This window comes from Xiphophorus maculatus, chromosome 23, assembly GCF_002775205.1.
Source record: "Xiphophorus maculatus strain JP 163 A chromosome 23, X_maculatus-5.0-male, whole genome shotgun sequence".
Classification (NCBI taxonomy): domain Eukaryota; kingdom Metazoa; phylum Chordata; class Actinopteri; order Cyprinodontiformes; family Poeciliidae; genus Xiphophorus; species Xiphophorus maculatus.
The window spans coordinates 29,963,876-29,978,947 of NC_036465.1; the positions used below are offsets into that span (position 1 = coordinate 29,963,876).

The 15,072-nt window shown below is 38.9% G+C and overlaps 1 protein-coding gene and 1 long non-coding RNA gene across 3 annotated transcripts; both read left to right on the forward strand.

Annotated features, from left to right (window-relative positions):
* The first annotated feature begins 240 nt into the window (after positions 1–240).
* On the forward strand, positions 241–14,377 carry hyi (hydroxypyruvate isomerase (putative)). Its single transcript, XM_023329101.1, has 8 exons — positions 241–1,337; positions 1,490–1,601; positions 3,284–3,398; positions 9,588–9,666; positions 10,093–10,142; positions 10,234–10,303; positions 12,036–12,170; positions 12,242–14,377. Exons 1-8 carry the CDS (start codon positions 1,139–1,141, stop codon positions 12,295–12,297), a joined length of 816 nt encoding a protein of 271 aa, XP_023184869.1. The 5' UTR covers positions 241–1,138; the 3' UTR covers positions 12,298–14,377.
* LOC111607168 lies at positions 6,934–8,920 on the forward strand. Of its 2 annotated transcripts, XR_002752316.1 has the most exons (4): positions 6,934–8,323; positions 8,406–8,437; positions 8,533–8,750; positions 8,829–8,920. It is a non-coding gene; the product is annotated as an uncharacterized LOC111607168 (long non-coding RNA). The 2 variants fall into 2 exon arrangements; XR_002752315.1 differs by having other exon boundaries at positions 8,533–8,920.
* Positions 14,378–15,072: the final 695 nt, after the last annotated feature.

Consider the following 15,072-nt stretch of genomic DNA (forward strand, 5'->3'; position numbering starts at 1 on the left):
ACTTTCAATCGAAGCAGGTAAGACAGTAATAACATTTATTTTGTTTTGTTTTTTAAGGAAATGTGTGTTTTGTGAGCTACAGTTTGTATGTGTAAGGATGCAGAAGTGAAACATAACCTGTAAACTGCTGTCAATCTATGCATCTATTTGCAAATCTGATTCTGATGACGTCAGTGCCTCACCAGCTATGAACCTCACCGCACGTCACTGGATATTCTGATGAAGGAGTTGTTACAGATCCAGCCTTTGGTCAGGCAGTAAACAAGTTGCTCTCTACTGGGCAGTAGAGAGCAACGTGTATGTCCTAGGGGGGAGAAGAAGAGTGAGGGAAGTGTCCCGTTGTTGTTGAGAGCGGGGTGTGTTGTTTTTAGGGAAGCCGGCTGTCCAGTATGTTGTACTTGTTCATCCTGCCAAAAGAGGAATAAAGTTCTTAACGCGTTCATCTGCCTCCTCCCTGCTTTTGCCCACCAGGGGAGCACAACTGATAGGCCTAAGAGCTTGTTAACTAGCCGAAATAAACTATTCTAGACTTACTAAAGGTAACAAAGTGATATTTTTGTGGTTTCGTTGTGTATATAAATTGTTCTACTGCTATGCATAACGCTTAGGCTTCCACTTCAGTGCAGTGACTCAAAGAATGTTATTCGATGATAATATTTAACATAAACACAACCCGGTATTTTTGTAAACATGACGGTAGCAGTTTTAGACGCGTAGCACCGACAGATAAAGATATCTACAGTATACGTGCTACGGTAGGAAAATCTGACGAAGAAGCACAGATAGTCAGAACCGGTATTCAAATACGAGCCTAAACCAACGCAAGGCAAAGAACACAAAGTATCTCTCTCATACAATCTAGCGCGTTCACAACCAAAAGACACAGCAACTGTATCGGTCACGTGGTTTACCGTAAAGTGATACGCGCACCGAAACTGGGTTTGTTTCGTTTGCTCGGCGCAGGTGCCGATGTTTCTGTGTCGTCTGGGCCATCACTACTAAAAACTTTGAACCCTTTAGCGAAAATGCACATTATAGCGATAAGGTTAACGTAGGACTCTGACGTCAGATAAGGCGTATGTGGTAGAGTAGTCTGGCTGCCTGACCACAGGGTCATTGGCTCAAGCTGGTTAACAACATGACTGCGTTAAAGTTTTGTGCGAATATTTCCTGGCTGTTTACTGAGCATACAGACTTCAGCAAGAGAATTTATGCGGCTGCTTCTGTCGGGTTTCAAGCCGTGGAAGCAGGTTGGCTTTACGATTCGGACCTGTCAGAGCTCCAGAAAGCCAAGGAGGCAACTAGAGTGGAAGTCGTCCTTATCAACACGCCACCAGGTACTGCACAGGCCTGGCTAAAGCACCGAGATAAATGGCAGAGGCACTGCTGATGTTATGTTTATTTGATTTTTCTTTTATGACAAGTGCTTTAAGACAACATTTATTGTGATTGGCAGCGCTATCTAAACTTGGTTGTGTTTGTGTTGCAGGGGATATCAAGGCAGGTGATCTCGGTTTGGGAGCAGTTCCAGGGAGAGAGCTGGAGTTTAGAGAAGGGTTGGATCTTACTCTGAAGTATGCAAAAGCTTTGAACTGCAAGAGGTCAGAGAACACTCTTCCTGAAAACTTTTGTGCTTTTGAGACATTTCCCATAGGAAGCAACTGACATACAAGTATTTGAAACTTTATAAATATTTGTCACTGTCAACCCATTGACAATTATAAAAGTAATGAAAGAAAAATTTGATGGGGATTTCCTTTTATATTTGCAGTGCGGGGTGTACCTCCCAATTCCATCAATGCTCATCTTTTTTCAGTTCTGTTTGGAATTTGTCCCATTTTTGTCCCATTGGGCTCGAGTTCTCATGATGGCTTTCAGTGGCAAATCGGTGAACAGGAGTTCTTGTGAATAATACAGAAAGTGTTATAAGCTCGGTGGTAGGGGCGCTAGGGCAGTACACCACTGTCCACTGAATTGTGCTAAAAAATGTTAATAGCGACAGGAAATTTGAAAATATACTAGATAATTATGGTATTGTAATATATTATTGACAATACTTAAACACCACCAACAGTGTTTTTTTTTAAAGGGCAAATAACAAAAAAATACAATTGAATATTTTTTGCACTTCAGTAAATCCTGATTAAGTAATCAGCCAGTGGATCATAATACAAGCTATGTAGTCCTGGTTACATCTAAAGGTAAGGTGATGTTATTATGGATAGAGTAATTATTTTACTTAAATGTACAGTAGAACAGAATCCAACACTGATCCTACTAGATCCTACCAGGCTAGAAAGTTGTCAAATTTGTTTCTCAACACGTAATCATTGTATACGCTCATTATTTCAGAAAATTGTGTCATTCCATAAGTGGCATCTCATTGGAACACGTTTGATGATAACTTTGACTGGAAAAGGATTTGGACTTCAATTTTTACTCATTAAATATGATATAACATTTCAAATTATTCACACATTCTACTTGTCCAAAATCTTTTTACAAAGTTTTAACAAAAGTATAAATATACATTGCTCTTTTCATGTAGTAACCTGGAAGACATTTTTTTTTATTTTGGTCTTGCCCCTTCTCTACTTTAATTTTGGAAAAAAAGGTTTGCATTTTGATTTCTACTGTTATTGAACCAGATCTTTCCCTTTGCTTTGAAAATACATCACTTGGCTTCATTAACTACCCAGATAAAAAAGCAATTTTAGGTCACTAATCTTAGATCTTATCCTATACTTAGCCAAATGGGATATTTACGAATGCTGTTAAACTAATCAAAAACCTCTTGTCTCCATTTTTGAAAATGAGGTCACACGATATATTAAAACCATTAGAAATTACACCAATATAAAGTCCATTAAAATTTGTACCTTATGTGCTCTCTTAACTTATTTTAAGGTATTGTCTCAATGTGTGTAACCCTCTGGTAGCTGTCATTACACTGGATTTGGTTGTACTCTTCTTGCATTATTTCTCAATAATTATTTTACAAAATCAGTGTAACCTCCTCCACAAAATGTAAACAAAGGTAGTGTGGCATCAGGTCTTAAGATGTTGTAGGATTTCTCTTTGCACATGTGTCAAACATCAGGTTTTCCACATGTGATATACCGTAATCTTCTCTAATGGCCATCTGTTTTCTTCCTGTTTTTTAGATTATATAAATGAAAAAAGAAATATTATTTATGCTCAGCCCCTCTTAACTGAGGGGCTGAGCATTATTTTACAAGTTTCCCGGTTTATTGCACTGAAGAAAACTCTGATCTCTTGACAGAATTCACCTAATGGCAGGAAGGATTCCAGTGGATGCTCACAGAGCAGCAGTTTCAAGAGAAATGGAGGATGTCTTTGTGCAGAACCTAAACTATGCAGCTGATGTCTTGGCCAAGGTCAGGTTATTTTGTTTGGTATCAAGGTGGGGTGATGGCTGGGAAAGAAAACAAAAGGAAACAAAAAATAACAAAACAAACTATATACAAACTATATACTATATATATATAGTTCTCCAACCTCCAACCTCCAATTCATCAGCAAAGTTATTGAAAAAGCTGTGTGTAAACAATTAACTAGCTTCCTAACGATAACCAACCGCTTTGACTCCTTCCAGTCGTGCTCACCACAGCACAGAGACCGCCCTCGTAAAAGTGTTCAGTGACATCCATATAAATACAGACTGTGGGAGAACCACAGTGCTGGTTCTGTTGGACCTCAGTGCAGCTTTTGACACTGTTGACCATGACATTTTACTGAATCGACTGGAGAGTTGGGTCAGACTCTGCGGTCCAGTGCTTAACTGGTTTGAATCCTACATAAAGAAAAGGGATTTCTTTGTTTCAATTGGAAACTTCTCATCAAAGAGGTCAAAGGTCACATGTGGGGTACCCCAAGGTTCAATCCTAGGACCCCTCTTATTCAATATTTATATGCTCCCATTAGCTCAGGTTATAACAGGAAATAATATTAGCTACCATAACTATGCAGATGACACACAGCTCTACATTACGATGTCACCAGGTGACTCACAGCCCATCCAATCACTGAACAGATGCTTAGAACAGATAAATGTGTGGATGTGCCAAAACGTTCTCCAGCTGAACAGAAACAAAACTGAAGTTATTATTTTTGGACCTAAAGAGGAACGATCTAGAGTCAATGCACAGCTTCAGTTATTACAACTAAAAACCAGCGATCAGGCCCGAAACCTGGGAGTAGTGATGGACTCTGACCTGAACCTACAGAGCCACATAAAGACAGTTACAAAGTCAGCCTTCTATCACCTGAAGAACATTTCTAGGATTAAAGGACTAATGTCTCAGCCAGATCTAGAGAAACTCATCCATGCGTTCATCTTCAATCGTATTGATTATTGCAACAGACTTCATAAGTCTGTCCAACAAATCAATTAAACAGCTGCAGCTGATCCAGAATGCTGTTGCTCGCGTTCTCACTAAAACCAGGAAGATAGAGCACATAACACCAATTTTAAAGTCCCTACACTGGCTCCCTGTAGCTCAAAGAATAGACCTTAAAATACTGTTGTTAGTTTACAAATCACTGAACGGCTTAGCACCACAATACATTAAAGATCTGCTGTTGTTGTATCAACCTTCCAGACCTCTCAGGTCTTCCGGTTCTGGTCTGCTCTGCATCCCCAGAACCAGAACCAAACGAGGAGAAGCAGCTTTCAGCATCTATGCACCACAAATTTGGAACAAACTTCCAGAAAACTGTAAAACAGCTGAAACACTGACTTCTTTTAAATCTTGACTAAAAACCCACCTGTTTAGAATTGTATTGGAAATGTTATCAATGTATTGATGGAACTTGACTTAATGCTGTGTTTTGATTGTTGATTCTATCTTGCATTGTGTTTCTGTGTTTGTAATGATGTAAAGCACTTTGAAATGCCTTGCTGCTGAAATGTGCTATACAAATAAAATTTGATTAATTAATATATATATATATACAGTAGTACAGACAAAAAGTTTGGACACACCTTTTAATTCAATGAGTTTCCTTTATTTTCATGACTACTGACATTGTAGATTCACACTGAAGGCATCAAAACTATGAATAACACATGTGGAAATATGCACTAAACAAAAAAGTGTAAAACTGAAAATACCCCTCATATTCTAGTTTCTTCAAAGTAGCAACCTTTTGCTGTGATTACTGCTTTGCACACACTCTGCATTTTCTTGATGAGCTTGAAGAGGTAGTCACCTGAAATGGTTTTCACTTCATAGTTGTGCCCTGTCAGGTTAATAAGTGGGATTTATTGCCTTATAAATAGTCATGAAAATAAAGAAAACCCATTTTAATTAGAAGGTGTGTCCAAACTTTTGGTCTGTACTGTATATATACACTGCTCAAAAAAATAAAGGGAACACTCAAATAACACATCCTAGATCTGAATGAAAGAAATATTCTCATTGAATACTTTGTTCTGTACAAAGTTGAATGTGCTGACAACAAAATCACACAAAAATCATCAATGGAAATCAAATTTATTAACCAATGGAGGCCTGGATTTGGAGCCACACACAAAATTAAAGTGAAATAACACTACACGCTGATCCAACTTTAATGTAATGTCCTTAAAACAAGTCAAAATGAGGCTCAGTATTGTGTGTGGCCTCCACGTGCCTGTATGACCTCCCTACAACGCCTGGGCATGCTCCTGATGAGGTGGCGGATGGTCTCCTGAGGGATCTCCTCCCAGACCTGGACTAAAGCATCCGCCAACTCCTGGACAGTCTGTGGTGCAACGTGACGTTGGTGGATGGAGTGAGACATGATGTCCCAGATGTGCTCAATCGGATTCAGGTCTGGAGAACGGGCTGGCCAGTCCATAGCTTCAATGCCTTCATCTTGCAGGAACTGCTGACACACTCCAGCCACATGAGGTCTAGCATTGTCCTGAATTAGGAGGAACCCAGGGCCAACCGCACCAGCATATGGTCTCACAAGGGGTCTGAGGATCTCATCTCGGTACCTAATGGCAGTCAGGCTACCTCTGGCGAGCACATGGGGGGCTGCGCGGCCCTCCAAAGAAATGCCACCCCACACCATTACTGACCCACTGCCAAACCGGTCATGCTGAAGGATGTTGCAGGCAGCAGACCGCTCTCCACGGCGTCTCCAGACTCTGTCACGTCTGTCACATGTGCTCAGTGTGAACCTGCTTTCATCTGTGAAGAGCACAAGGCGCCAGTGGCGAATTTGCCAATCCTGGTGTTCTCTGGCAAATGCCAAGCGTCCTGCACGGTGTTGGGCTGTGAGCACAACCCCCATCTGTGGATGTCAGGCCCTCATACCATCCTCATGGAGTTGGTTTCTAACCGTTTGTGCAGACACATGCGCATTTGTGGCCTGCTGGAGGTCATTTTGCAGGGCTCTGGCAGTGCTCCTCCTGTTCCTTCTTGCACAAAGGCGGAGGTAGCAGTCCTGCTGCTGGGTTGTTGCCCTCCTACGGCCTCCTCCACGTCTCCTGGTGTACTGGCCTGTCTCCTGGTAGCGCCTCCAGCCTCTGGACACTACGCTGACAAACACAGCAAACCTTCTTGCCACAGCTCGCATTGATGTGCCATCCTGGATAAGCCGCACTACCTGAGCCACTTGTGTGGGTTGTGGAGTCCGTCTCATGCTACCACGAGTGTGAAAGCACCACCAACATTCAAAACTGACCAAAACATCAGCCAGACAGCATAGGTACTGAGAAGTGGTCTGTGGTCCCAACTGCAGAACCACTCCTTTATTGAGTGTGTCTTGCTAATTGCCAATAATTTCCACCTGTTGTCTATTCCATTTGCACAACAGTAGGTGAAATTGATTGTCAATCAGTGTTGCTTCCTAAGTGGACAGTTTGATTTCACAGAAGTTTGATTTACTTGGAGTTATATTGTGTTGTTTAAGTGTATTTTTATTGTATATTGTATTTTAGTGTATTTTTATTTTTTTGAGCAGTGTATATATATACATATATATATATTTCTCCGTGACACAAACCACTGGCTGAGGCCCCAACAACTTACAATAAATGAAATTAAATGGCTCCACTTAAATTACGGTCACTTCACCTGCTGAGGTCTGAATGCACAGCCTCACAAATTTCTCCTGGTGACATCTACAGAGAAATCTGCGCTGGTTCATCTGTCAGTTGGATCTGTCTGATCCAAACCGATCAATTGAACTCTGAGTTTTTTATGGTGCACGTGGTCCAGTGTGTGTTTTTTCCAGGATTTTTTTCTTGTGGTTTTGCTTCCCCGGAACGGACAGATGTTACGTCTGCTGCGCTCATCCTGAGCGCCGCTCTCCTTTTGGGCGTAATGTCTTCTTTACCCATAGGGTAATGTTGAAAACTCAGGGTGAGTTTGCGTCCGCATTGGCTGTGCAGCGGACTACGCATTTAACTTCAGCACCTTTTATTTATTTCCTAAAGATAAACTGCCGGCTCCTCTGTTTAGACTATAAATGGATTAACACAACATCTTTTTAGTTTTCTCTGTTCTGTTTGTAATGGAGACTGAAATTAAACGCACCTCGGGCTGAAATGATTCCTTGAGTGATTCGAGTACCTCGATTATTAAAATTCCTTGAGGAAAATTTATCTGCCTCGAAGCTTCCTTAAATTATGTTTTACTATTTAATGCGCTGTGTTCCGGCCAGGTTATTACTTGCTTTGCGCAGAGCTCTAACTTCCATGTAAGTTGTTGACGAAAGCTAAGCGTTAGCAGTAAAACGCCCAGTTTTCAAATTTGGCCTGGGAGGATTTTGTTGATTCATGATAATGTCTGGGTCTTTGTCGTTTTTCGGGGAACCAATAAGCATCCTTAAAATGACTGGCGCGATGCCTGGAGTACGACAGATTTCTTCCTCCCGGAGCTGCTGCATGGTGGCCAGTGTTCAGAGCGAACGCTGGGGAAGAGGGCTGCAAGTGTATTTATACAGGTGAGCGGATAGACTGAACACTGCAGGCTACTGCGCATTAGATAATTAACGTAAGCGTAGCTTTACGGACGAATCGGAAAGTTTATTTCATATCATCCCGGTCTGAACAAATGTGTTTTGGAGCTTATCGTGGCGGAACGTAGCTGCTAGATGTGTTTCTGTTGTGAACTGGGGTTTTGGTTTCTTTTTGGGATTTTTCTGTTTGCCTGCTGTTTCCACCTTCGTCCACCAGATGGTGACTAAAGACCTTGGAGGGCGTGCCCACTGACTCTGTCGGTGCACCTGTGATTCATCACTCAATCATTCCGGAGTATATGAGGAGCAGGCTGCCAGCACTTCAACGCCTGAGTGTTTGCCAGTTATGGTACTCTGCGCCCCGCCGAACTAGCTCTATGTGTTTTTCTGAAATTACTTCTAGTAATTTACCCTTGTTGCCTCTCTCTCAGGTGTATCCTTGTGACACCTTGGAAATTCCCCTGTGAGTCCTGAGTCCTGGCTTTCTGGATCTCTCCCCTCATGACGCTGTGGATTGTTACACACTTAGTTGCCCGAGTCTCTTCTTCGTCTCTGCAGATCTTCAATAAACCGTTCCTGGCAGTCGGTTCGCTCCTCGTTTCTCCACATTTGAACTTACCTGTCCGCCCTCCTCCGCAAGCCTCTCCATTCACCGTTGATCAACTCTCCATCAAGACCTCACACTAGAACCCGGATCACTTCAAAGTAACTCACAAAGAGACCATACCCTGGAGACCACTGTATACCCCCCTGGCGGAAGGTTTTCTTCACATCAAGTAAACTCAGTCAATTCCTTCTTGAAGTTCCAATTTCCGACTACCCAAACTCAACATCCTTTTCTCACTGCTCTGTAGAGCACAGACGACCACGGTTGCCAACTCCAAGGACAAGAATCACACAATTGTACTTTTTCATCTTTGTAAAAAATAAACTTAATTTATCTGATCATCTGTTCTCCTGGTGGTGTTCTGTATGTGTGTAAAGAAACTGGAACCCATCATGATAGTTTCTGGTTGTGACGAACAAAGGTGTCAAATCCCGTCACTAACATGAACACAAAAGCTATAAATGTTTGGGCAAGGTGAGAGTTCATCTATTGAACTGACTGAAGATGAATACATAAACCAAATGCTGGAGTATGGACATTTTTTAGTATTTGTAAGCCTGCCTCTTTATTATTGAATTGAATATAATTTCTGATTTTTGTATAACTTTTCTTCAGGTTAACTTGTAAAGTGAGCTATTATTGTTACAGGTTAATTTTCTAAACTACAGAAAAGTTATTGTTAGAGAATCTCAAATGTGAAAAATTGGACTGATGTTTATATGCAATAGTAACACTGCTGTTAGATTTACCAATATTTTATTTTAGCTTTTTTTTGTATCCGAATAATCGGTCATCGATTACTCGATTACTAAAATATTCGTTTACAACAGCTCTAAACGCACCATTTTGAGCAAAGATTTGGAATCAGCCTCTGAACCAGACGCTCCAAAGCGACCGATCCATAACTTTTCAACACGCTGTCAGCTCCCGGTCGGAAAGACTCGTTTAGTTTGTTTTGATGGTTTTTATTGGAGTTCAATAGACATAATCAGAATGTTCCCAACAGGAAGGAATCACTGGATTGATTGAGCCAATCAACACAAGAATTACAGACCCTCGCTACTTTCTGGACTCCCCTCATCAAGGTAAGACTGGCTGCCTCTAAGAACTGCAGAGTCACTGATTCAGGTGGTTGGCAGACTACACTTCCAAAACAACTTTTCATGTCATCTTGAACACAGGTCCTTTGAGTAAAATTGTGAGCATATGGCACATTTAGAGACAGTAGTTTGACATGAAAGCAGAACAAATATAAATAATGATGGAAAATAAAGAAAATTTGTGCATTCACAAGTGGTGCCATTTCTTCAAAGAAATACAGAAGCAGCCAAATGTTTGCTTTTCTATGTTGTGTGATACTCATTTCATTATGGAAAACACTATAATTTTCCAAGGCACTATAATTTCCACTATTTCCACTATAATTTTAAGGAAGGTGTTTTATTCATTAAAGAGGCTTTTGTTAATTCAGGAATAAAAGATAATTTTTGGTTCTGTTGGATGTTTTGCAGCTGCAGCAATACTGGGGAAGGTTGGCAAGCCCAACATCCAGCTACAGATGGTAGGTACTTTGAAAATGTGTCTCAGCTTAGGGAAAGAATGTAAATCAAAAAAGTTATCAGTTTACTCAGTAGTTGCATCCACTGTTGCAGGACATATTTCACTGGCAAATTATGGATGGAAATCTGACAAAAAACATGCACAAATATTTTCCCATAATAGGTAAGTTGAAAGATTAAACTGTGATATGTATGGTGGCACAACATACACAAACAAAGCTTATTCTGGTTCAGTGTTAAAATGTGTACTAGATTTCATTGATTTATGTTGAAATATTGAAGTGCATTCCAGTTCCTAAACTGGAATTCCTAAACCTTGATAAAAAAAAGTGAAATTGAGTTTCTTGTTGGGACTGTCTTGATGACGTTTTCAGAATTAGAACGAGTCTGCACATATTTAAAACAAGCCAAATGTCTAAATACACATTTTATGATCCAATACTCAGTCTGTTTTCTGAAGCATTACCTGACACATTTTAAACTTTTCTAGTATTGGTAGAATGAACAGAACAAGAAATTAAAACTCAAACACAAAACAACACTAAGTAAAAGAGGGCCTTGCACATTCTTAATGTTTCAAGAATGACTAAAATGGTTACATTCTTAACATCTATGTATGTATGTATAAGAATATAGTTTTCATTTCCCACTGACATCTGAACACGACTCTAGTGTGTAATGTACACTGTAACCAAGTTGAAACTTTGCTTATTATTGGCAACAGTTCTGTTACTGATTCAATTTATTTCCAATAAAAGTACGACTCTGTCTTTTCCATCTACAAACAATAAACTCTCCATGAACTGATGATAATAATAGTATCATGAAGAGGCATAATGTACTGTTGTGGGAAATAAAAAGAAGATCTTGTTTGAAGAACTTTTGAAGAAAAACAACCTCAACAGAACAACAACTTCTGAAGAAAAATCATTGCTCTTACACAAATATTTTCAGATAACAAAAAACAAATAGTTTGTTATTAAGCAGCAATGCACCTACTCATTTTTGGTTATGCACTGCAGATACAATGTACTGGATGGTGAAAAATTAAGTCTTCAGCTGTGTCCAAACAGTGTTTTGGTACAGTTTTATAGAAAGTTTTACTACCATCTAATTCTAACCTCATAAGACAAACAGTTTTTCTCAGTCACAATATTTAACACTGAGCTATAGTTTACATCAGAACTTCCCTTCAGAGTAAACTGTTATATGGATAACATGACTAATCAATTCGACTGTCTTACACTGAAACAAGGATTTGTCATTCTGAGGCATGACGTGTTCATTGATTTTTTTTATATTTTTTTGAAAGATGGACTATGGATTTTGAGAAATTAATTAGATTTTGTTGGTGTGTTGCTGTTTGGTGCATTTCTCAAAAAAATGTTTGGCATTTGCAAAACAGTAAGTGTCTCAATTTGTGCTGTCTGAGAAAAATTAAATAGACTAGACTGTCTCTATTCTTTTTGACTTTTATGCTCTATACTCAGCTTGTTTGCCATTTTTATTTTTAAAACTCTCAGATCATCTGCTTGGATTTTCCTGAGTGTGTGACAAGGATGGGCCAGGTTAAGTAGTTTGGAGATGAAGTTAAAAAAGAAACACTGAGAAAATTTTGAAGTGGACAGAAAGAATTGTGGAGATGTTGAATAAAGAATGTTGAATTATAAAGTCCAGGGAGGAAGATAACGGAGGAAGTGAAAGAAAACATGCTGAATGCAAGGAGCAGTCGATTCATTTGCTTGCCTGTTCTTTAAAATTTGATTTAAACATAATGTGGAACCAGATATTGTAGTAATAATAATAATTGTATCACAATGTGATTTCACTGAGAATGCATAGTGCATGAGATGCATGGTAGGCAGTGATCTAAAATCAAATGTCTTGTTACTCAGGCCATGTTCAGATTGCACAGGTTCCAGGCAGGAATGAACCTGACAGCAATGGAGAGTTGTGTTACAGATACTTGTTAAACACACTGGAGAAGCTTGGTTATCAAGGATACATTGGCTGTGAATACAAGCCACTTGGTAAGTCTTTTTTAAGTGTTGTTGATGTAATTCAAGGATGTCAGCTGGATAATCGTTTCTGTTACCTGCAGACTCCACAGAAAAGAGTCTGGGGTGGATCCAACAATACTGGGCCCAATATTCTTGAACTTTTCTGAAAGTTCAGTGGCCTTTTACTTGTCCTTAAAGCTGTAGTATGTAACTTCAGAAAAAAAAGTTTTTAATATATTTTTATAGTCTTGTAATGGTGACTGCTGGAGATAGGCACCAGCGCACCTCCTGACCCCACCAGTGATAAGTGTGTATGATAATGGATGGGTAATTATTACTCATTTGTTATACATGAGTTGATTGACAACGATAAGACTACTAGTGGCTCTGATTGGTTGTTATTGACCAAGAGCTGTGCTTTTCTGCAAATGGGAGTAGTAGCGCAAGGAAATGGTGGAGGTGCTCAATCTTTTCACAGACTATGATCATCAGGTTACCTGTCTCAAACTCATGATACTGTAACAGTTTGAACAACACATAAATATATTTTAGCTAAAGTTACATACTGCAGCTTTTAAGTGTTCTTTATGAAAACCTTCTGGAGCCTTCCAGTGCAGCGGAGGGCCAAACTCCTGCAACATGAGGATTCTACATTCTGCTACAGATCTAGTGAATATATGATAATTTCTATTTTTACTGCATATTAAGATAATACTTGGGTGTTATTTTGACACATTTAGCCCCTTGTAAAAATGTATTTGATCTTCCCTCCTTCTTTTGCTAACATGTAATTTTTTTTTTAAATGAAAGATTCACACTTATGTGTAAACAATCAATTTGGACAAATTTGGGGATGTAATCAACCTTGGAATGTTTATTTTGTATCTTGGTCATTTTTCTGCCTAAAATCCTGACCTGCTTGATCTGACAAGCAGGTTTTAAAAAAGATAAGTGGAAAAAGTGGATAAAGCACAGAAACATCAGCAACTCAATTGGTCAACCAAATGTTGATGCTAATGTTGACGTTACTGATGTAGTAATGATGTATAAAACAATTTTTATGGTACAATTTTTATACCATGTATAAAACAATTGAAAAGCACATAATTAAAGAATAAAAGTATTGTAACTGAGTAACTCAATAGTACAGGTCAAAAGGCATGTTTTAACATTTTCTCTTACAGAAGGGAGCAACTAGGATTACACATAGTTAAATTAATGAATCTTAATGAATTTTTATTTTACAGAAATATACAGTACTTGTATGTAATCAAACTGTGGCTAAAGTTATGTGATTCCTTATATGTTGGATCAGACATGCTAGTGATTAAATATTTAAAAGGTTTTAATTAAATGAGTTGTGATTTTTGACAATGATTCTGAAGAGAATATAAAGTACATAACCTGTGAAGTATGACGGGGTGTTGAGTAACCTGAGAACGCGTGAGATCATTCCATATTTTAATGCAGAGATTATTGACTAATGATGGCTACATTGAGATAATTCAAACTCATCTGAAAGCCTGGAATTGAAGCCTGTGTTGAACTGATGAACTAATTGTTCTTTTACAGAAGTAGTCAATAACTACTGAAGAATAAGATGATTAAGAATGTGCAATGATTTTAATGTATCTGTAACAATGCTGCATTATTGAGAATTGATGATTGAGAATTAATTATGAACAGATTAGGAAAAGGTTTGACTGGGTAAGCAGAGGCCTCACGGTCTGCATGTTGAATTGTGTCCGAAATGGACAAAGGTTTTCAAACCCAAGAAGTAACTTCTTTGGGCTGTAAAGCTGAAATGGATTAAAACCTGACCATTAAACATCAGTGAATGAAGGGATGTGGCAGAAGGAAAATCCCAGCTGCTGCAAAGATGCAGAATAAGGGTAGAATGTTGAATTCTGGCAGATATCGAGGCAAGCTCAAGACTTTTACAAGAACCATGCAGCAGAAGAAGAGGACCGCAGCCACGGCTGCAAGGACTTTGCTTTGTGTAAGGCAGGAGGATCAAACTCATTTTCATTTTAGGCCAAATCAAAAGTCTGAATGTTCTTAAAGGGCCAGATATGCCAGAATGTACTGATAAAACCAATTCAACTGTTAAAATATTAATAATAGTTGTTTGTTTCAGCATTCAATAAGTGTTTCTTAAAATTAAATAATCACTGATCTGTCCCTCCAGGGTTTTGTGATTGTTTTTGTATTTTTTGCAATCAAAATAGCAAATTTTGTGGTACTAATTTAGAAATATTTATAAGGAATTTTGTGCTGATGTATGATGTTAAATGTGACTTTTTGCTATCAATCACAGACTATAACTTGACATCATGTAATCCTGACGCAGCAGTCACTTAAACTCAATGTTTTGACCAATTTTGAGAAAAAATTGCAGCAAAATCAAAAAGAAAATGTGTGAATCTGTTGATTTTGTGTGAAAAACTGGAGTCTTGTTGATGTAATTTGGAGTCTAGAGGGCCACATTAAAAGCTACGGTGTGCCAGATTTGAGTTTGACATCTGTGGTGTCTGGCTGCCAGCACTCCCAAGACTGTGCACTCAGATTTGGCCTCCCTCATTAGGTGTGGCTTAAACCCCTAAAACAAAGATAAAGAACTTGGTTAGTGAGAAACCAAGTTCCATTGCCCTGTTTCTATGATCTTGCTCGTCCTTCACCAGAGGGAGGAGATATCTCTTGTTTTACAACACATTATACTGCATTTGTGGTTCTGCAGGTCTGATTTTTCCTTAGTTTTCTTGTTTAATTAGTTATTAGTAGTTTTGAAGTTAATATCTCAGTGTTTCAAGTTTTATTTTGTCATAGGTCATTCATCAGATCTGAATGGCATTTTATCACATACACTCACACACGCCTACGCCCACACACATATATACTGTATATATATATATATATAAAGTGAGGTGCTGTG

Excerpts from the sequence above, each read along its gene's own strand:
- hyi (XM_023329101.1), top strand. The coding sequence starts at position 1,139 with ATGACTGCGTTAAAGTTTTGTGCGAATATTTCCTGGCTGTTTACTGAG. Across the intron at positions 1,338-1,489 it reads CCTTATCAACACGCCACCAG|GGGATATCAAGGCAGGTGAT; the intron begins GTACTGCACAGG and ends TTTGTGTTGCAG. Across the intron at positions 10,304-12,035 it reads CAAATATTTTCCCATAATAG|GCCATGTTCAGATTGCACAG; the intron begins GTAAGTTGAAAG and ends CTTGTTACTCAG.